This window comes from Aquarana catesbeiana, linkage group LG02, assembly GCF_042186555.1.
Source record: "Aquarana catesbeiana isolate 2022-GZ linkage group LG02, ASM4218655v1, whole genome shotgun sequence".
Lineage (NCBI taxonomy): Eukaryota > Metazoa > Chordata > Amphibia > Anura > Ranidae > Aquarana > Aquarana catesbeiana.
In genome coordinates, this window is record NC_133325.1 from 45,735,387 (window position 1) to 45,758,694 (window position 23,308).

At 43.5% G+C, this 23,308-nt stretch overlaps 1 protein-coding gene across 11 annotated transcripts in view; it reads right to left on the minus strand.

Moving 5' to 3' along the window:
- The window catches only part of DLG2 (discs large MAGUK scaffold protein 2), a 2,047,541-nt gene that overhangs the window by 15,623 nt on the left and 2,008,610 nt on the right, over positions 1–23,308 (minus strand). For all 11 annotated transcript variants that reach the window (XM_073612843.1, XM_073612834.1, XM_073612838.1 and 8 more), the window contains 3 exons: positions 11,215–11,265; positions 6,042–6,143; positions 2,038–2,210 (listed from right to left, as the gene is read on the minus strand). In XM_073612843.1, coding sequence (XP_073468944.1) covers positions 2,038–2,210; positions 6,042–6,143; positions 11,215–11,265 — 326 coding nt within the window. The remainder of the gene's footprint in view (positions 1–2,037; positions 2,211–6,041; positions 6,144–11,214; positions 11,266–23,308) is intronic.

The window sequence follows — 23,308 nt, forward strand, 5'->3', positions numbered from 1 at the left end:
TATGTTATTTTTCAACAGACCTAGCTGTCCAGCAAAAAAGGCAGTTGGGGAGTTGAGACAAACCATTTACCAGTGACGGGGGGGGGGGGTTTACAATGGTCAGATTGTATTCCTTTATGTAAAACTTTTATTCCAAAAGGGAAAAAAAAAAAGCTGCTGATGTAATTGCTTAAAAAGTGATAGCTGGAGCTCAGCTTTGATTTGTTAGTTAAGTCTAAGTCCATCTAACACTGCCTTCTCCTCAGATTGATTCCCCCATCAACATTGACTTGATGTTGTTGGTGCTAATGGGGGAATTGAGCGATTTACTTTCCTTCAACCCTCAATGGAAGGAAAGAAAATTGCATAATCTTTGGGCTGCTTTAATCAAGTCAGTCCAAGTCTGCTAGTCCATCTAAAGCCGCGGTTTTGCCGTCAGACTAAACTCCGAAGGTTTCTCCGACGGAATTCCATTCAAGCGGTCCTGCCTACACACGGTCAAACCAAAGTCCAACCGCCCGGAACGCGGTGACGTACAACGCGTACGACGGGACTAGAAAAAGGACTTTTAATAGCGAGTAGCCAATAGCTCCCGTCTCGTACTTGCTTCAGAGCATGCGTCGTTTTTGGTCCGTTGGAACAGCATACAGATGATCGGTTTTCCCGATAGGAATTGGTTCCATCGGAAATATTTAGAACATGTTCCATTTCTAGGTCGGTCAGAATTTTCGGAAAAAAAAAGTTCGATGAGGCATACACACGATGGGAATAGATGATGAAAAGACTTCGTCTGACTTTTTCTATCGGACATTCAGGTCGTGTGTACGCGGCATCACACTACTCTCTCCCTAAACTGACAATGCTTCTGTCCAAGGGTGACTCCATTGTGCCTCCAAGAATAAAAGAGACACTCTAAGATAGGAAGTGTGTTATTGCCTGGATCACCCGGTGAAAATAAAGAGGGGGAAAAAAAAAACCTCCAAAAAAAGAAAACTAATGCATAAGTACTGATAAACTGCAAACTACTCATTTTTTTGTTTCCAGGGTTCAACACCACCTTAAGCCTTGGACATGTTCCAAGCATCAAAGCATGCAAAGAAATATGGATAGGAACACTGACCTTAAAAATGTTCTCAGCATCTGTGCAAAGCACAGGAGTTGTTTAACCCTTCTTCTGCCACAGACATAAGGGTTATGTCGGATCAGAACTGCTTGCAACAGACAAGCTAAGTAACCCTTATGCATACCTCCCAACTTTTTGAGATGGGAATGAGGGACACCTATTAGCAAATATAGGTAGGCATAGGACACACCCTCTGCCACGCCCCCTTAAAGGAGAATTATATAAAAAAAAATAAGTTAAACTCCCAAGTGCTTTTTTTTTACCACTACTATTCCTTTATACTGGGTTTTGACATTTACAAATTCAGCAATTTAGAATTTGGATGAAAGGTTTAGCACTGGGAAACACTTTTTGAAAGCTAAAAAGTGCATTTTGTATACAACTATATAGATCAGACCAAAATGAGGGACAAATGAGGAGGAAAGAGGGACATAGGGACATTGCTCCAAATCAGGGACAGTCCCTCGAAATCAGGGACAGTTGGGAGCTATACTTACGTCTGCTGCATCCCCTTAGAGTATAAGCTCATGGTAGCATAAGTGACCATGAACTTATAGCAAAGGGGTCCTCTAGACCAGGGGTCTCAAACTGGCGACCCTCCAGCTGTTGCAAAACTACAATTCCCATGGGGCATTGCAAGGCTGACAGTTACAAGCATGACTCCCACAGGCAGAGGCATGATGGGACTTGTAGTTTTGCAACAGCTGGAGGACCATCAGTTTGAGACCCCTGTGACTCTGGTATTTCATTAAGATTTGTGGTCAGTATCTGACAAGCTGTTGATCACTGATATTCAATAATTTACAATTTCATGTTATTAATTAAAAAAAAAAAAAAAAAAATATATATATATATATATATATATATATATATATATATATATATATATATAATACATACACAATCCCTATAGCAATCCCAATAGCAATGCTTACCCTTTCTGCTACAAACTTTACAGACTGTACACTAGTTCCATAAAGATTGTCATTGTATTGCCCAGCCTCTATGAATTTGTGCTCCTGGATGTCCTTTTCCATCTGTTCCCTGGATATGACAAAGTGGTAGTCTCTACCGTCCACCTCGTAGTCTCTCTTTGGTCTGGTTGTATCTAAAGGAGAGCACAGCACAATTAAACGTTATATGGTGTGTTTAATCCCTTGCCTACTGAGCACTTTCACCCCCTTCCTGCTGTTGCAATTTGAATGCCAATTGCGCGGTCATGCAGCACTGTACCCATATGACATTTTTATCATTTTTTTTTTCACACAAATAGAGCTTTCTTTTGGTGGTCTTTAATCACCAAAATAAACCAAGGTGCAAGAAAAAAACGGCCTAAATAGCGCCGCTCAGCGCCAGAGGAAAAACTCTTCCAAAAGTTGATGTAACCTGCATAAAACTAAATCTTAACCTCTATAAACAAAACACAATAGCATTTGTAATTAGGTTAGCAGCTGCTATAAAATATATCAAAAATGAAAATAATAGCATTAAAAAGTCCAACACATCTTATTGTCCTTAAAATGCCATAGCAGCGCTCATGTCAGTTCATCCACATGTGACAAGCTTTATATGATTCCACATATAAGAAAAAAGCGGTGAAGTGACTTTTTTAAATAGCTGAAGCTCTCGTTACAGTGATCCTAGTTGTCACTCGTGTATCACATACCCAGAACGTCACCACGTGAGTAAGACTCCCCTTAGGGTATACACTCACCAGATATTGCCATTTCATGCGCCTTAAGGTAAACTTTTGTTGTCACTTCGAAGGCACCCCCAAATTCTTTTGGGATTCTATCAGGATGGAGGTATGGATGGCTCCAATGCAGCAGGATCATATGAAAGAGTAAAATTGCCACATAGCATAATCCTGTTTTTCAAAATTTTCTTGTAGCCAATTGTAAAACAATAGAGCAGTGTAAAGAGTAAATCGCAGCATAGTCACCGGTCCTGCTGTGTAGAAAGCCACCTGTATCAAACGAACAGTAGCGATGATTACTTCCTGGTGGTTCCCAGCTGACCGTGACACGCAAAAGTCACTTCCAGACATCGTGCAGATCACGTAGCTGACGCGTTTCGTCACTTCCGACTTCAACTGAGGGATGCCCCTACATAGCAGGACCGGTGACTATGCTACGAATTCTTTTTTACACTGCTCTATTGTTTTAACAAGCTAGTATGAATATTATGTATGGGGGGCTATTGGCTACAATAAAATTTTGAAAAACAGGATTACGCTATGTGACAATTTTATTCTTTTATATGATCCTGCTGCATTTGAGCCATCCATACCTCCATCCTAATAGAATTCCAACAGAATTAGGAGAGATTAATTCGAAGTGACAACAAACGTTTACCTTAATGTGCATGAAATAGCAATATCTGGTGAGTGTATACCCTAAGGGGAGTCTTACTCACGTGGTGGCGTTCTGGGTATGTGGTGCACGAGTGACAACAACTAGGATCACCGTAACGAGAGCTTCACCGATTTAAAGAAGTCACTTCAAAGTTTTTTCTTATATGTGGAACCATATAAAAGCTTGTCACATGTGGATGAACTGACATGAGCGCTGCTATGCCATTTTAAGGACATAAGATGTGTTGGACTTTTTAATGTTATTGTTTTCATTTTTGGTATTTAATCACCGCTGGGTTTTTTATTTTTTGCTAAACAAATGTAAAAAAGACCAACATTTTTGAAAAAAATAAGACGTTTTTCTAACTTTCTCTTATAAAATTTTGTAAATAGGTAATTTTTCTCCTTCGCTGATGTGCGCTGATGAGGCTGTACTGATGGGCACTGATGAGGCAGCACTGATAGGCACTTATAGGCTGCACTGATGGGCACTGATGAGACGGGACTGATGTGGCTGCACTGATATGTGGCACTGATGGGCACTAATAGGCAGCACTAAAGGGTACTGGTAGGCGACACTGATGGGCACTGATAGGCGGCACTGATGAGGAGGCACTGATTGGCAGCACTGATGGACACTGATTGGCAGCACTGATGGACACTGATTGGCAGCACTGATGGGCACTGATTGACAGCACTGATTGGCACTGATAGGCAGAACTGATGAACACTGTTGGGGCTGCACTGAATATCAGGACACTGATGATCAGTGCCCTAATTATCAGTGCAGATGTCCCCTTTCACACTAGCCGGTTACCGGCTCTCTCCTCCTCTGTCACAATGCAAGGAAAGGAATGCCTATAACCAAGTATGTATACATCATGATCAGCTGTGATTGGACATAGCTGGTCATGTGGTAAAGAGTTGCTGTGATTGGTTCTTTACCCTGATCTGTTAATAGCTGTGTCCAAAAAAACATCATCTGCACTGCAATTACATACTTGCCAACTGTCCCGGATTTCCCGGGACATTCCCGGGACTTAGACGCTATTCCCGAATTTGTGGCATCCCAGTAAATGTCCCGAGAAATCCGGTTCTTCACGTTTTCGCATCCGCCACCACCACTAGAGGTCCGCGCCCGGCGGAGACAGCCCGCCATTTTTCTGTAGTTTAGGAAGACGGCTGGGGGGGGCTAGACGGAGCTCCTGCATCGCCGCCCACCCTCCGCTCCCGCTCCGCCTCGCCCCGCCTACCCCCCGCCCTGCCTCACCCCCCCTACCCCCGCCTACCCCCCGCTCTGCCTCACCCCCCCTTTCCCCCCCGCCCCGCTGCCAGTCTGATATAGAAAGGGGCGGGGGTTCTAGCCATGTGGAGGACACCTCTGAGGTAGGGGGGGGCGCACCGCTGTGGGCATCCTGATGCAAGGGGGGCTCCACTGGGGACACCTGACGTGAGGGGGGGTCCGCCGGGGACACCTGATGTGAGGGGGGGCTCCACTGGGGACACCTAATGTGAGGGGGGCTCCACAGGGGACACCTAATGTGAGGGGGGCTCCACAGGGGACACCTGATGTGAGGGGGGGCTCCACCAGGGACACCTGATGTGAGGGGGGGGCTCCACCGGGGACACCTGATGTGAGGGGGGCTCCGCTGGGGACACCTGATGTGAGGGGGGCTCCGCCGGGGACACCTGATGTGAGGGGGGACACCTGATGTGAGGGGGAGCTCCGCCGGGGACACCTGATGTAAGGGGGGGCTCCGCCGGAGACTCCTGATATGGGGGGGGTCCGCCGGGGACACCTGATGTGAGGGTGGGCTCCGCCGGGGACTCCTGGTGTGTATATTTTTCGTAAGCCACGCCTACAAATGAATGCCCCGCCCCTAATTCTTGTACGGCTCCGCCTACAGCCACAAAAGTGTCCCACATTTTTTTTTACAATGTTGGCAACTATGCAATTAGCTGAAGTTCATTTGTGTTGGATTCAACTTCAGTGTCTTATTAAAGAGTTAAGCTGTCTGAGGATGGTCCCAAGTCAGCAGGTAACCATACTGTCCAGACAGACTGGGTCGTAGGAGGTATGTCAATGCATAAAGTGGCATTGAAATAGAACACACTTTGGCCTTTTCGCCTTGAGCACTGGATTGAGTTTACAGACAGTGGAAGTTTACATAGCAACCTGGAAGCACAGCTCGCTTCCTTAGTTCAGACCTGTGCAGCTCTAGAATGCTAAAAAAGAGGCGTGGGCCCACACAGCTTTTTTTTTCAATTCCTTCACAAGAGCCTTTCTGTTAGGTGTGGAGACTCATTAAACACTATTTTGTAATAAGTAAGAGATGTTGTTTCTTCTGAAATGTCATTAGGCATATCTTGGGAGGTCTTGCATGAAGATCTTGGTGGAGTTTTCTTTAATATCTTCAATTGCATAAGGGAAGCTGCAGCCCAGATGAAATTCTGAGGACAACTTAGCTTCCTGCACGCATGGTAATGCATACATTCCAGTTGAAATGTAATTAACATTTATATTACACTTAACACATACATAAATCCTGAACACTTCCCTACATAATCTCAATAAAGTCAACTTACGCGGTACACATGAGCCAAACTTGTCAGGGAATTCGGATATCAGGTCATCATTGATCCGATCTTTCATAGGGCCAAGAATAATGACCGGCCTGGTGTAGTTAACTGCCAAGAAAAGACAAACATGTCACCCTTTATTTTGCATTGTGCAACATTTACCATAGAACTAAAAAAAAACTCATGTAGTGCCCCATTCAAAGTATTATTCTCTTCATTAGCTTCCCCTTTAGCCTTCTGGTAGGTTAACAAACTCACCTGTTGATCCTGCCAGCCAACTCCAGAGCATCCCACTCCTTTTAATTGGGTGACAATGCTGATTCTCAACATCTGAATACAGGGCAGTGTACTCATCCTCAGTTCAGCTGTAGGGTGAAGTGCAAGCGCAGTGGTGGGTGTGACCATCCCTGTTTCCTGTTCTTTGTCTCCAACATTACCTGTTCACCACCGCCCACAACTACCATTGGCACAGTCACTAGATTGACAAATACACTCACCGACCACTTCATTAGGTACACCTTGCTAGTACCGGGTTGGAACCCCTTTTGACTTCAGAACTGCCTTCATTCTTCGAGGCATGGATTCAACAAGGTGTTGGAAACATTCCTCAGAGATTTTGGTCCATATTGACACAATAGCATCACACAGTTTCTGCAGATGTGTCGGATGCACATCCATGATGATCTCCCGTTCCACGGCACCCCAAAGATGCTCTATTGGATTGAGATGTGGTGACTGTGGAGGCCATTAGAGTACAGTGACTTCATTGTCGTGTTCAAGAAACCAGTGGTGAGATGATCTGTGCTGGAAGTATCAGAAGATGGCTACACTGTAATCATAAAGGGATGGACATGGTTAGCAAAAATACTCAGGTAGGCCGTGGCGTTTAAATGATGCTCAATTGGTACTATGGGGCCCAAAGTGTGTCAAGAAATTTTCTTCCACACCATTACACCACCACCAGCCTGAACTGTTGATACAAGACAGGAAATTCTGACCCCACCATCTGAATGTTGCAGCTGAAATCGAGACTCATCAGACCAGGCAACATTTTTCCAATCTTCTATTCTATTGTCCAATTTTGTTGAGCCTGTGCAAATTGTAGCCTCAGTTTCATGTTCTTAGCTGACAGGAGCAGTACTCGGTGTGATCTTCTGCTACTGTAGCTCATCTGCTTCAAGGTTCGATGTGTTGTGCGTTCAGAGATGGTATTCTGCATACCTTGGTTGTAACGAGTGGTTATTTGCGTTACTGTTGTCTTTCTATTATCTTGAACCAGTCTGCCCATTTTACTCTGACCTCTGACATCAACAAAGCATTTTCGTCCACACAACTGCCGTTCACTAGATATTTTCTCTTTTTCGGACCATTCTCTGTAAAACCGAGAGAAGGTTGTGCGTGAAAATCCGAGTAGATCAGCAGTTGAAATAGCCCGTCTGGCACCAACAACCATGCCACGTTCAAAGCCACTTAAATCCAATTTCTTCCCAATTCTGATTCTCAGTTTGAACTTCAGTAAGTTGTCTTCATCACGTACTGTAGATGCCTAAATGCATTGAGTTGCTGCCATGTGATTGGCTGACTGGCAATTTGTGTTACCAAACAATTGAACAGGTATACCTAATAAAGTGACCGGTGAGTGTAGCTCTAGTAACCATGGGAGCTATACTCTATTCCATTGCCTGCTCATTACAAATCAGATCAATCACGTGCAAGCGCTGGACAGACCCTCCCACCATAAAGTCTAGGCAATGAGCAGAGGAGCACTGCACTGCCTCTGGCCCTTCATGGGGGGGGTGTGTGTCAGACCTCCGTAAAGAGACCACTGCTTCCATACAGCGAGCAAGGGTCCCATTCTGCAGCATACTGGCAGAGGAAAGGCTTTTGCTAGGCTTTAAAGAAACCCTGTTAGGTTAAACAATTCCTAAATGCAGTTACCCTGAAACAGAAGAGCTCTTATACTCACCTCTACAATGGTCCATGTCTTCTGCATTTGCTCTGTTCCAGCACTGCAGCCTCCATTAATTTCTTCAGCATTCGACACTTCCAGAAGTGTCATGTACTTGTGTCCCCTGCCATGTGGTGTAGTCAGGGGCGGACTGACCATTCGGGCACTCGGGCACTGCCCGAGGGCCCCATACCACTAAGGGGCCCCATCAGGGTTGCCAGCCTCAATAAAACCAGAGACAGTATGTAAAAATCTGTGTTTTTTTAAAAAATCCCAAGATTATAGCTGCCCTGCCTCTCCAGTACATTTTCAGTGTGTGTATGTGTATTCTGTGTGTGTATACTGTGTGTGTATATTGTGTGTCTCTGTGTGTATACTGTATGTGTGTGTGTATGTATACTGTGTGGCCCCATAATCTATTGCCTGGGGTCCCCATAATCTCCTATTGCCCGGGGGCCCCATAATCTCCTATTGCCCGGGGGTCCCATAATCTTCTCCTATTGCCCGGGGGCCCCATAATCTCCTATTGTCCAGGGGCCCCATGAGTCGTCAGTCCGCCCCTGAGTGTAGTTCCATCCTCCAACTTCTATGTCACTACAGGACTCGGCAGGGAGTTGAGTATAGGAGCTATTTTATTGACGGGCACATGCTTTTAGGAGGACCAGCTTCCAATCATGTAATCACTGTGAAAGCCAATCACTGTGATCACGGAAAAGAACTTGCCTCGTACTGTTTCTCCTCTGCAAGGAGGAAAAGATTATTTTTTTAAGCAAGCATGCTTTAGTCTCGGATACACAATTGATTGTTAATAGCAATGAACAGCAGTCTGAAGTGCTTTTACCCAGCCTAATTGGGCAAAGGCACATAAGGTGAGGTGTAAGTAGGAATGATTAGGACGCATCTAAATGTAAAAGTACTAAAAATATACAAAGTCAAGAGGCTCTCTTATAGCACCTCTACAAGGTCACCCTTTTACCTTGTTCGCAGCCTCATCATTTCAAAATATCTTTTCCAGTTCTGCTAATGTGATCACTTCACTAAAGACCTGCTCCAGATACTCAACAACATGGTCAAGTGTGGCTTTCCTATTAACAAACCCAAAGCAACTATTCTCAACATCTCCCGCTAAACACTGTAGAGCCAGATCTTCTTGCTTGCTGAACCTAGTACAACATAGTAGCACACAATAATCTTTCAGTTTGGTTCATTACAGAAATGTTACAGCTGTGAACCTGGGGATGCAGTTTTCCAGTACACAAGATGTCAACGGTATGGTGGCAACCAATGTTCCCATAGATAGTTACCACAGTAACCATGATTTGCTGTGTTCGCTGACTTCAAATAAAGGAAAGATAAAGTTGCGAAGGCACGAAACTGAGACTTTTCAAAGATCTTTCCAAATAACTTCTTCTTTACTACTGAAATTAACTTTCACAAGGCTGAGTTGGTCTCTGCTTTTGAACGACATCACAGAAGTCTTTGAGACTGCAACCTTTGGATTTCACAGTGCGTGAAAAAGTAGCTGACAATCCAAATGCTACTAAAGTTTGTGGAGTGACATTATATAGAGATACAGACACTCTGTACAGCCCAGAGCACTGATTCTGCTAGGTTGTACCCACAGGCCTCTGGGATATTTACTCCTTTCTTATCTAAGTCTTCAATTAACCAGGCCTGATGCTTTCCCAGTTTTTCCATTTTACTTCCATTTAGTCCATTTAGTCTCTGTGTTAGCCAGGGCTTTTTTTTTCAGAGAATAGGTGCAGGTACACCCCCGTTCCCGTTCCTAGTCACCCCTTGTCTCCGCCCCCTACCCAGCTCCCAGTACCGTCCCTTGGTTCCATCCCCTACCCACCTCCCAGCACCACCCCTTTTAGAGAACCAAGTATCATTTTGTGGTGCTAAGTCATTTGTATAGAATTTGTTAATGAAAACAAGACAGAGTATTCTGTCACAAGAATATGAGCATTCTTGCTATACCTATCTATAGCTGTATGGCTTGTACTTGCCATGTACCAAGTGCGTTTTTTTTGTATTACCTATGTTTATTTCCAATGGATTAATTGTAAACTCATTAAAGCCCAACACCAGGCAAAAAAAAAAAAAAGTTTTCCTACGCAGTGGGGCTGTGCCCGCATTGCACCGGTCAACTGTTCGTTTTGTCTAGGAGCGAGGAGAAAGCTTTTCATTCCACTGGAAAATGGCGCTCCCCCACGGTCCAGCAGTGATTAAGCACCAAGAATGGTGGGAAACGCATTAGCTGTATTGCCTACTGTATCTTATTCCCTCGCTTGCTGTATGGACTGTCATTTTTTATATAATCTTTACTTGAAAATTTTTGCATCATATAACAAACAAAAGACATAAAACAAAGCACCACATAAAGAATAAAAGCACACAAAAAGAATCCTCGTTAGAGTCAAGTGTATTAGTCAGCGTAATGAATAGAAAAAGAAGGGGGAAAATGAGGCAAGTTGAGCATCATACCCATACTATATCTGATGAACCTACGTATAAATGGGTCGCCTCAAATAACCCCCTCCAGCATGATGCTAATGGTGACTTAGACCCAAGAACGTAGATAGCAAACTAGGTAGGACTAAAAGGCAAAAGGGAGAAAACACGACAAAATAGAATAAAATAAACAAAATATAGTACAACATAGTACAACTGCACTCCGTGAAACCTTCAGGCCTGTACCAGGTATGTGAACAGAATGGCCAGACTGTAGTTTTTTATGCCTTTTTGGATTCAAATAAAGGTGATTTTATTGGAGTGCAGCCATCCAGACATCTCTTCTTTACTCCAGACTTTCTGCTATGTGCAGGGCCAGCACCCTTTTCAGAGAAGGTGGAACTTTAAGGGTGAATACCTTGAGCGGTGTACTACTTTGCTTTGGTGGACTGTTTCTGGTCTATGGAAGCTTGATGACGTCAGGAACAGTCCACAACTCAAGAGCGCAGGAGATCGAGGGTGCCAGACCAGTCTTGTGCTGGAACGATCGATGGTTTAGGTAAGTATACTCCTTTATCCTCTTCCCTAGACAAAAACGAGTTAAACCGTGCAGTGCGGGCACTGCCCCACTGCATGGCAAAACTTTTTTTTTTGCCCGGAAATGGGCTTTAAAAACAAATTAAAAAAATGAAAAATGTATAGCTAACATAATTAGAGTCCAGCAAACCAAACCTTTTTTTATAAAATTTGAACCCCAAAGTTCTGGCGTATACTTACTCTCCTGTCTTGTCACTGGCTCATAGGATAGAATACAGTCTTCCTGTCCTCCTGTAAAGAAAAGAACAAAAAACGTTTTATGAAACACAAAAACAAAGGACAAAAAGCGCGAACAAGACCGGAGAGTGTGAAAAGAGATGTTACTGATCCCACAGAGTGGATTAATCAAAGCCTGATTTATTCTTCATAAAGTAGCTGTGTTCTCTATTCTTCTATGACCTAATTAATTCCTCGAAAGGCATAAAAATGTCTCTCTATGCCGAAGAATCAATAACACAATCTTACAATTCCTCCCCTGGAAACAGTTTCTGTTTTGTGATACAGTAAAATGAGTAACAGATTTTGAATGCATTTATCATGCTGAACAGAAATTCAAACAGCTGAATTTATAGACGGCGCATTGTCATCTTACCTATTAGATGTCCCCGACCTTTGTTAACTCCAGAGCCAAATTCAGCTATAAAAAGTAGGAATTCATTTACAGTAAAAACTCCAACCATGATCTTTTTAAAAGTATATGTAAACCCTATCAATAGACTGTTATATATAAATGAAACTGTTTGATTATTTGTGCTCAATCAGTCAAGTTCCTCCACCCCAAACTTACTCATCCATGTCTTTATGGACCTTGCTTTGTGCACTGGTGCGCAGTCATGTTGGAATAGGAAGGGGCCATCCCCAAACTGTTCCCACAAAGTTGGGAGCATGAAATTGTCCAAAATATCTTGGTATGCTGACACCTTAAGAGTTCCCTTCACTGGAACTAAGTGGCCAAGACCGACCCCTGAAAAACAATCCCACACCATAATCCCCCCTCCACCAAATGATTTGGACCAGTGCACAAAGCAAGGTCCATATAGACATGGATAAGTGATTTTGGGGTGGAGGAACTTGACTTGCTTGCACAGAGTCCTGACCTCAACCTGATAGAACACCTTTGGGATGAATTAGAGCGGAGACTGAGAGCCAGGCCTTCTTGTCCAACATCAATGCCAGATCTGACAACTCCGCTTCTGGAAGAATTGTCAAACATTCCCATAGACGCATTTCTAATCCTTGCGGACAGCCTTCCCAGAAGAGTTGAAGCTGTTATAGCTGCAAAGGGTGGGCCAACTCATTATTGAACCCTACGAACTAAGACTGGGATGCCATTAAAGTTCATGTGTGTGTAAAGGCAGGCGTCCCAATACTTTTGGTAATATAGTATATATATATATATATATATATATATATATATATATATATATATATAAATAAAAGGGGAGTGAGAATAGGACCCAAGGTGTCCTTACCTTCAGTGAAGGAAGAGGAACAAACTGCGGTATAACCTGATATAACCTTATTAGAACAAACATAAACAATAGGAGATGCAATCTCCTATTGTTTATGCTTTCCTTTCAATGATTAAAATGTTTTTTCTACTAATTGTTCTAATAAAGTTATATCAGGTTAAACCGCAGTTTGTTCCTTTTCCTTCACTGAAGGTAAGCATACCTTTGGTCCTATTCCCACTCCCCTTTTATTTTGACTACTTCTCCTGTTCTGACAAGGTACACCACCCTATTTAGTGAGCCGGTAACCTGTTACCTGAATGGACCAACGATGCTGGTCATCAGCGTTTTTTACTAAGATATATGTATATATATATATCTAACAGAGGTTCTAACCTCCCCTGTCTTTATCTCTAATCCATAGAAAGTTTTAGGTAGAGGATAAGTGAATCCTACAATTAGAGGCTTCTGTATGACAGTATAAGCAAGTAGCAAATTTAGGTATTATGTGATAGACAAGCCTCATAATGTAAACACAAAACATCCATTACCTTCCCTGACTGAACCTAATCTTCCTACATTTGTGTCTCACACGCTCCCCCTCCCAGACACTGCAGCTCATAGTGGGATTGTTTCAGTAACAGAAGCAGTACTGTCAATTCAGAAAGCAGTGGGCTGGACTAGGTGTGGCCAGGTTCTGATTGACAAGCTACAGGCTTGTGATTGAACAGTGACATTACCGATAGCCATGCTCCCTGCAACATCTTCTCCCACTGTAGTGCAAGCAGGAAAAGCCTACTTGAGGGTGACAACTCTGCTCTGAATTCAGGAGCAGTGCAGCATCATTGCCACTCCATCACAGGAAGATGCATGAAATGATCTTCACTGGTAAGAGCAACATGTATCTGTGGGACTTTGCAGAGGGACTAAGGGAAAACTGTGAGTGCAGATGCACTTTTAAATAAATGATGCATCATTATTTTTTTCAACGGGAGGCCATAGTTTTACTTTAAAAACGCGTTACCTCTCCTATTGTAAGCCGAAAAGCAATGCAAACTTTTTTTTGAGATACGGTAATACCTCGGATTGCGAGTAAGGCGGTTTATGAGCGTTTCGCAACACGAGCTATTATTTTTTTAAAATCCTGACTCGGTTTGCCAGCGTTGTCTCGCAAAACGAGCAGGATTCAAGCCTCTGGGGTATGCAGTACGGCATTTGGCCAGAGGTGCGGGGGCACTCTTGACACTCTGAGCCATTCGGAGCCACTCCGAGTGTTTCCGAATGTCTCCAGCTCCCCCCCTACCTCTGGTTACATGCGGTACTGCATACACTAGCAGTGCCACTGGAACGGATAATCTGAGTTAACATTATTTCCTATGGGGGAAACTCACTTTGATATATGAGTGCTTTGGATTACCAGCATTCTTCTGGAACGAATTATGCTCCTAAATCCAAGGTTCCACTGTAATATATTATATAAGTATTGTATATATTTTTTTCTACAATGCCATTTACTGTGTATTTAAAGCTCAGGGGGGAAATCTATTTGCTTAGCTTTCAACAGGTTGCCAGGATTTTACTGCTGCCTTTTTCCCCATTGTGGAATTTTCACCTGGTGATAAGGTCTCACATAGACAGGCAGTAATGGAAATATCTCTAACAGAGAATGAATCAACAACAAAAAGGGGAGGACTGAAACATTTTGGCCTGGGGGAAGGGAAGGGGGGTTGCAAAACCAAGTTGTTGTCACACTAGGAACAGATTTCAATGGTCTTGAGAAAGTGTACCCTGCAAAGTGTGCCCATTGATTGGTGGGCATGATGGAGGTTGGGCGTTTCTGAAGGCCATGGTTTATCTGGACACACTTTCTCACATCTTGCAGTATCAGCCTCTGGTTTTCAGCATTCAGTCACATGACATCTTAGAACTGCAAAGGAAGTTGGTGCAGAAAGTCTTCCCTATTCGAAAAGCTATGAGTTACAAGCGGGGCGCAGGTAGCTATCTAATGCCCACCATGTTTTACTGACTACAAGTCCAGCATTGATTTAGGGCTGAACATAATATCGCCACTCAGTGGCACCAGCTCTTATAACTGGAAACAGAACAAGGGTGCACACACAGCTTCAGGCAAAAAATGGACAGACCCAGTCCAAGGTGCTAATCCTGGCTCATCACCGTGGGCAATATCAAAAAGAGAAAAAAAGATTGATCGCACACTTGGATCCAAAAAGATGCTGTAGAAATTTTTTTATTGTCAAGAGCCAGACAAAATTGCAATAATGATCAGTTGACACGTTTCACATGAAAAGAACCGTGCTTGTTCACAAAGAACAAGCACGGTTCTTTCCACGTGAAACGCGTCAACAGCTCTTAGGGCCAAATGCTCCCCTGCCCCCGCAACCCAGTCTTCCCCTAAGGAAAGGTTGAATGTTCATGGGGTCTTTATTACTATCTATGGTTTCCTGTCCTATTGACACCCATTCCTCTCATTTCTTTATCTGATGTCACAAGGATGGCGTTTCCCTTACTCTATCTAATACAAAAATAAAATTGTCAGGAGTTAGGTGTTAAAATATAATATTATTATGTAAATCAATTATAAGCCCCTGCAACAACCCTTGTCAGTGTATAATTATCCCTCCAGTTGCCCAAATTTAAATAATTGCTGCAGGAGACGTTTTCAGGACATTGCAATGTCCTTGTCCTGACATCATTTTATAAAAGTAGGTGACAATATTTCCTCCAGACCATAAACATTTTTATCTAGATCGTGGAACAATGTTTTGACCTCCAGCTCTTTGTTGCAAGGACAAGTGGTGGCTGAAAGGAGAGACGTTTCTACATTGGCAAGTTCTGGGTATTTTATTGTAAACATCTATGGAAGAACAAGTGAAGGGCATTTTGCCTTATAATAAATATTCACTACTGAGAATCCTACCTATGAATCCTGGTGAATGAACTGCTTTATGTTAAGCAACATGCAAATTTTTATCCAAACTTCAAATGTTTGTGGGCCTATTTGCACTGAGATGCATTGTGTAGGCATGTCATACTTTATGGAGTACTGCTGGGTTATTGCAATCCATTCATTATAAATGGGCCCCCTACAGATAAAAAATAAATAAATTGCTCTGGCTCTTTTTTTTTTTTTTTTTTTTTTTTCATCAATGCTAAGATTTGTAGAGTTCTTGTGCTAACATGCATTGAGGCTGCACTTTACTATTTGTTACCTTAAAGCAGTGGTCTCCAAACTACGGCCTGGGGACCTGAAATGGCCATTTGCCTTTATCCAGCCCTTGAAGCTTTTTTCCTGCCACTGATACAAGGCACTATTTCCCTCACTGACACCAACAATGGGGCACCATTCCTCCCACTGACACCAACAATGGCGCATCATTTCTCCCACTGACACCAGCAATGGGACACTATTTCCCCCACTGAGACCAACAATGGGGCACTATTCCTCCCTCTGATGCCAACAATGGGACACCATTCCTTCCACTGACACCAACAATAGGTCACTATTCCTCACACTGACACCAACAACGGGGCACTATTCCTCCCACTGATGCCAATGATGGGGCACTATTCCTTACCTTGATACCATTGAAGGGGCATTGTTTACTCCCAGCGCATTTTCTACTCACACTGACCATAGCCTGGCCCCCCAAAGTCTGAAGGACAGTAAACTGGTCTTTGCTTGGAGTTCGAAGACTCTTGCCTTAAAGTGTAAGTAAACCCCTCTATCGTTTTCAGCCAAGGAAGCTGCCATCTTTGCCTCTGTTTAATCTACAACTGCCATAATGCTGCACATGTGATCAGTTTAGACACCAGCCATTGGATAGCTTGACAGTTTGGTTGAGAGCACAACCAATGGTAGTGTTACATTTCCGGCACGTGCCGGAAATGAAACTGTTCTATGGATGGGTTTACTTCAGCTTTAAGGTAATGGTGTCAGCTTGAAAGTTGAGTTGTTAAAGTAAAATGGAAAAAAAAATGCTCCACCAGGAGTAAAAATCATTCTTCAACTTTCTTCCACTGAAAACTAAGGATGAGACTGTATGATGGTGGGTGAATTATTGGTAAAATCTCTTACAAAGTTTGTTTTAAACTTTCTTAGTTATTGTGACCTTAATCAAAATATGTTGACTTTTCACAACCAAAGTGGCTCACAATGCACCTTGAATCTAATCCCTCAAACTAATCCCTAAACCTAATTTTTCATTTTAATACAGCTCTTAAAACAGACCTTTCACCATCCATTGTAGTTTTGGCAGATTCCAGGAGGTTGCAGAATGGTAAAAGCCAAAGTAGCGAGATTTCAGCACTTTTTGACCTGCTCAAATGTTCCAGGTAGCTGTGGGCAGCTAAAGGTACCTCATCAGGAATAATGAAAAATTGAGAGGGTGGGGGAGCAATATTAAACTATTTACATGTCACAAAACATGAAATTAGAGAGCTAAGTTTTGGCTTTAAATATATTTTAATCATTAATGTTAATCAAACTACTAAATCTGTTAACTTTGATGTAACCCATAACCTGGACAAACCCCTAAAAATGCTTACTGTAACCCACAAGCCAAACTCATGTCCTACAGATACCCATAAACCTTCTAGAGCTTTCTCATTCAGCTACTTTACATAAAAGTAGGGCAGAAAAACAAAGCTGCACTCTGTAGATGGCTTCCAACACAGGACTTGGGGGATAAGAATATTCATGCATCATACATACTAGGAGGAGTACAACTGGGGGGGTCCATAGTGGAGAAGGATCTGGGGGTTTTGGTAGATCATAAGCCTAATAATACCATGCAATGCCAAGTTGCAGTTTCCAAAGTGAGTTCCGGCTAAAAAAAAATAAAAATTTAAAGTCAGCAGCTACAAATACTGCAGCTGCTGACTTTTAATAATCGGACACTCACCTATCCAGGGTCCAGCGATGCGGGGGAATAAAGCCCCGCTCGTTTCCCCCTCCTCCCTGCGGTGCCGGCATTGTCACTATGGGCGCTCGGCTGTGGCGCCCACAGTGACAAAGTTTGCACGGCAGAGAGGAGGGGGAGCCGCGCGCTGTGACTGGCCGGGCAATCATCTGGGACCTGTGATGTGTCCCAGATGATTGCCGAGAGGGAGGGGGGGAGAGGTGAACTTACTTCTGGTGCCGCGGTGCCCCGGGTGGAATTGGGAGCTGGAACCCTATAAAAAGATGGTCCCCCCCCTTAAAAAAATGATATGCCAAATGTGGCATGTCGGGGGACACCTTCCTTTAAAGCAGAAATTCCATTTTTGGGTGGAACTCTGCTTTAAGAGAGGTATGGACTCCAGAGAGAGAGATATAATTTTGCCCCCCTGTACAAATCATTAGTAAGACCCCATCTGGAACATGCAGTTCAGTTTTGGGCACCAGTTCTCAAAAAGGATATCGGGGAACTGGAGAAAGTGCAGAGAAGGGCAACCAAACTGATAAGAGGCATGGAGGAGCTCAGCTATGAGGAAAGATTAGAGGAACTGAATTTATTCTCTCTTGAAAAGAGGAGATTAAGGGGGGATATGATCAACACGTACAAATACATAAGTGGTCCATATAGCCAACTTGGTGTTGAGTTATTCACTTTTAGGTCATCACAGAGGACAAGGGGGCACTCTTTACATCTAGAGGAAAAAAAGATTTAATCTCCAAATACGGAAAGGTTTCTTCACAGTAAGAGCTGTGAAAATGTGGAATAGACTCCCTCCAGATGTGGTTCTGGCCAGCTCAGTAGATTGCTTTAAAAAAAAGCCGGGATTCTTTCCTAATTATACATGAATAATATAATTGGGTACTAACATTTACAGGTAGTGTTGATCCAGGGAAAATTCGATTGTCTCTGGGGGATCAGGAAGGAATTTTTTCCCCTTTCGTAGAAAATTGGATCCTGCTTTGCTGGGGTATTTCGCCTTCCTCTGGTTCAATTGTGGGTGAAGGATTGTGTATATGGGATTGTATGATTTTTTTTTTTTTTTAATGGTTAAACTAGATAGACTTTTGCCTTTTTTCAACCTGACTAACTATGTAACTCTGTAACTCTGTAACAGGACCCACTGTAACCCATGCCCACTGATGCATTTCACTCACTGATTGGGCTTATGTCATTCTTTTTTATTTAGCAGATTACGTAAAGCTGCACTTGAAAAAATAGCAGGTAAAATATTTTTTTCTGATTTTTCCAATTTTTTTTCTAATGTATGGCACATTAGTGTGGACTTTAAAAGCGAAAAGTTTTAGACTGAAGTAGTAACTTAAAGTTATCTGATTTCACTAATAGTGTAATGGATGAGAGTGCAGAAAATCAAAAGATATACTCTCATTTATAAATAGGTCAGTTACCCACAGGAATCATTGTAATTGGACACTGCAATACTTCCTGTTGGGTGACTGGCACCAATTAGTGCTTTAAAAGACTTAGCAAAGTTTACCTTTAAGTTACTTTAAAATACTTAAAGTTATTCTCCATCTCCTCCAAGTGGCAGCCACTGGTATTTTTGATACAAGGTGTGGAGTTTTATTTTTTGGGGGAGATTGTACTGTGTTATCCGGTCAATTAATTGCTGCCTAATTCTGTAGGTTGAGCCAAACAGACATAAACACACATGGAGGGCCACTACACCTGAACAGATCGCCCGCAGACCTGGACCAACCAGGAGATAGGTTTGTAGGTTTCCCAGATGCAATTTTCTAAAGATTGGGGCACTACCACAAATTAATCTTTTTGGATAATTCCATATACAGTTCTACTTCAAGAACTCCTAAAAACACACACATATATATATATATATATATACATTATTTCCAGTTTTGAAGTAAAACTCAGATTTTGCCACTCAGCAAACAGTTTTTGCTGCAATACTTACCTTCAATTCAGAGCTGCCCCCCACAGTTTTTCCTTTCCACCATTATATCAGACCAGCCATCATGGAACTCACCTCCTCTGAGCCCAGGCATTTATGGAGTGCCCTTATCCTGGGGTGGCATCATCGGGTAGCCTAGTCGCAGAGCATGGCAGAACTAAATGGTGCTCAAATGTCATTACATCAGCGCTGTTCAGTCCCCATAACAGGAAAAGAGGGCAAATCTCCACAGTGGAGACACAGAGCAATTTTTAACCATAAATTCCAACCCTTCCTTAAGGCTGCCATACAAGGTTCAAATTTTGGCCAATTCATGCAAAATCTGCCAAAATTTGAGCTGTGGGTGCTCCTTTTGGCATCACCCCGCTTGACAAAAGTAGTTTGAGCAATTGGATTTTACCCAAGGATTTGGGTAGAAAAATTGTCTTCCAAACCGTGCCTGCATCCAATCAGATGGAGGCACTGTTGGGGTATTCTGACACCCGCCAGAGCCGTCTGCCTGAATACAACAGCTGGCAGGAGAGATTTATCCATCGGTTTGCCACGTTAGACGACCATCTGTTAGACGACTTTCATTCTGTTTGCCAGCTGAACAAAAAAAATAAAGAAAATCTATAAGTGTATGGTTAGTTTTAGGTTATCCGTAACCAGCGCCAGCACAAGGTTATCTAGAGCCCAGGGCACACATTGCAAACTGCACCCTCCCAAGATGTATGAGCATTATGTGTCGGGAAAAATCCCTGCAAAAAACACTGAGTACTAATCTGCATGCTTACCCCCCAAGCATAAATCCCCCTCCTCCCAGTACAAATCTGTCCCCCTACTGAAATACCCCCTCTCAGCACAAATCTTTGCCCCCCAAATCCCACCTGGCTCAAATGCCCCCCCCCCAAAATGAAAACATTCACCCCTCGTAGTACACATCCCCCCCACCTCCTAAATCCCCCCTCCTAGCACAAATCTTCCTCCCTCCATCCCCCCTCCTGACACAACCCCCCCAAACTACCACTCTTAGCACCCCCAATTTCCCCTCCTCCAACAATACTTACCTCCGGCTGCCCCCCAAATTCCCCCTTCCAACACAAATCCCCTCACCCACAATCTCCTTGTGGTGACGCCCCCCCTCCACCTCACCATTGTACCCAGGACAGCCGCCCCCTCCTGCCCACCCCTTGTCCCGGCCCTGACCATAACCATAGGAACAGCTGTGGCTAGAGTTGGGCTTTAATTAACACCCCTTATGTTCGATCCCCAGTCACTTCATTTACCCCCTGGTGCTAGTGACTACCCAGTTAGGTACACACCTTAAGGCAGAGAAAGAGTTCTTAGTCCTATCACATAATACACAGCCAGGGGGGTGACACCAATTACAGTTACAATATTCTCCACTCTCCACCCTAAGCCTTTTTATTGGACAGTGAATGAACAGCAGCAGACTGATTAGGTCAACCCCCTCCTCATTCTGATCTCTCTTCCTATCAGCATATTCCTGGTCAACACATTTGCATGCAGCACACCTGATTGGCTCCTTGTCTTGCCACAGCTTCACTTTGAATAATACACATTGGGAATATTTGCTGCTCTGCACATATAAAATGCTTTTCAGACACCATAATATACAAAAGTTGCATTCTGTAAATGGCGAAGCCGATTTATGTGCATAATGTTCTGCTGACAAAGCTTTCCTTGTTAATAGCTTGTCTGCCCCGGTTGACGGAGAAATACAACTTTGAGAAATGACCGCGTCTCACAGAAAACGTCGCCTATCCCGGTCTCCCGGGTGTCATTGCGGAAAATGAATATGAAATTTTCACGGAGCGCTCGGGAGGAAACGACCCACCTTTTGTTGAAAATATTTTGCAGTTAATTGAAAAAGCTGAAATTTGACCTATTTTACAGATTGATGAAAGCGAACCGATTCCTCGGAGATCGCGGGGAAGGCGGTACACGAAGGCAACGTTTCTACTGTTAGCAGTAAAAATGAATTGGGCGTCATTCTAAAATAATCAAAAAAATAAAATAATCAAATCAACTACCATTACACTGTATGATGCAAGGAGATAAAATTATGCTATATGTATTTATTGAAGTGTGACTCTAGTGTAATTAAAAACAATACTGTATTAAAATGTGCAATTAAATTCAAGTGCAGTGTAGCAGTCTCCTCACATGTGTTTCAGCAACTCAATTTCAATGCGGGCTGCATAAGCAGCATGGTTACCCTCAAAGGGCTGGTTGTATCTGGGGTGTGCTACATATAGAGTGCAGGGTTCAGGAGCGCATTACGTACAGAGCGCAGAGTTCAGGGTTACACTATGTACAGAGTGCAGAGTTCAGGGTTACACTATGTACAGAGTGCAGAGTTCAGGATTACGCTCTGTACAGAGTTCTGGGGTGCGCTATGTACAGAGTGTAGAGTTCAGAGTTAGGATACGTACAGAGTGCAGAGTTCTGGGGTGCGCTATGTACAGAGTGCAGAGTTCAGGATTACGCTCCGTACAGAGTGCAGAGTTTTGGGGTGCGCTATGTACAGAGTGCAGAGTTCAGGGTTAGGATACGTACATATGTACTGAGCGCAGTGTTTAGGAGCGCATTACATGAAAAGTTCAGGAGTACGTTATGTACAGAGTGCAGAGTTCTGGGGTGTGCTTTGTATGATGCAAGGAGATAAAATTATGCTATATGTATTTATTGAAGTGTGACTCTGGTGTAATTAAAAACAATACTGTATTAAAATGTGCAATTAAATTCAAGTGCAGTGTAGCAGTCTCCTCACATGTGTTTCAGCAACTCAATTTCAATGCGGGCTGCATAAGCAGCATAGTTGCCCTCAAAGGGCTGGTTGCATCTGGGGTGCGCTACATATAGAGTGCAGGGTTCAGGAGCGCGTTACATACAGAGTGCAGAGTTCAGGGTTACACTATGTACAGAGTGCAGAGTTCAGGGTTATACTATGTACAGAGTGCAGAGTTCAGGATTACGCTCTGTACAGAGTGCAGAGTTCTGGGGTGCGCTATGTACAGAGTGTAGAGTTCAGAGTTAGGATACATACAGAGTGCAGAGTTGTGGGGTGCGCTATGTACAGAGTTCAGCGTTACACTATGTACAGAGTGCAGAGTTCAGGTTTACGCTTCGTACAGAGTGCAGAGTTCTGGGGTGCGCTATGTACAGAGTGCAGAGTTCAGGGTTAGGATACTTACATATGTACTGAGCGCAGTGTTTAGGAGCGCATTACATGAAAAGTTCAGGAGTACGCTATGTACAGAATGCAGAGTTCTGGGGTGTGCTTTGTAAAGAGGGCAGAGTTCAGGGATTTGCTACGTACAGGGTGCAGAGTTTAGAGGTTGTGCTATGTACAGCGTGCAATGTTCAGGCGTGCACTGTGTACAGGGTGCAGAGTTCAGGGATGTGCTATGTACAGAGTGCAGAGTTCTGGGGTGGGCTAGGTACAGAGCGTAGAGTTCTGGAGTGGGCTATGTACAGAGTGCAGAGTTCTGGGGTGTGTTATGTACAAAGTGCAGAGTTCAGAGATTTGCTGCGTACAGGGTGCAGAGTTCTGGGGTGCGCTATGTACAGAGTGCAGGGTTTAAGGGATGTGCTATGTACAGAGTGCAGAGTTTAAGGGTGCGCTGTATACAGAGTGCAGAGCTCAGGGGTGCATTGTATACCAAGTGCAGAGTTCAGGGGTGTGCTGTGTACAGAGTGCAGAGGTGTGCTGTGTGCAGAGTTCAAGGGTGCGCTATGCACAGAATGCAGAGTTTAGGGGTGCGCTAAATGCAGAGCTTAGGGGTGCGCTGTATATAGAGTTCAGGGGTGCGCTGTGTACAGAGTGCAGAGTTCAAGGATGTGCAAGGTACAGAGTTCAGAGTTTAAGGGTGCGCTATGCACAGAATGCAGGGTTGAAGGGGGCACTTTGTACAGAGTGCAGAGTTCAGGGG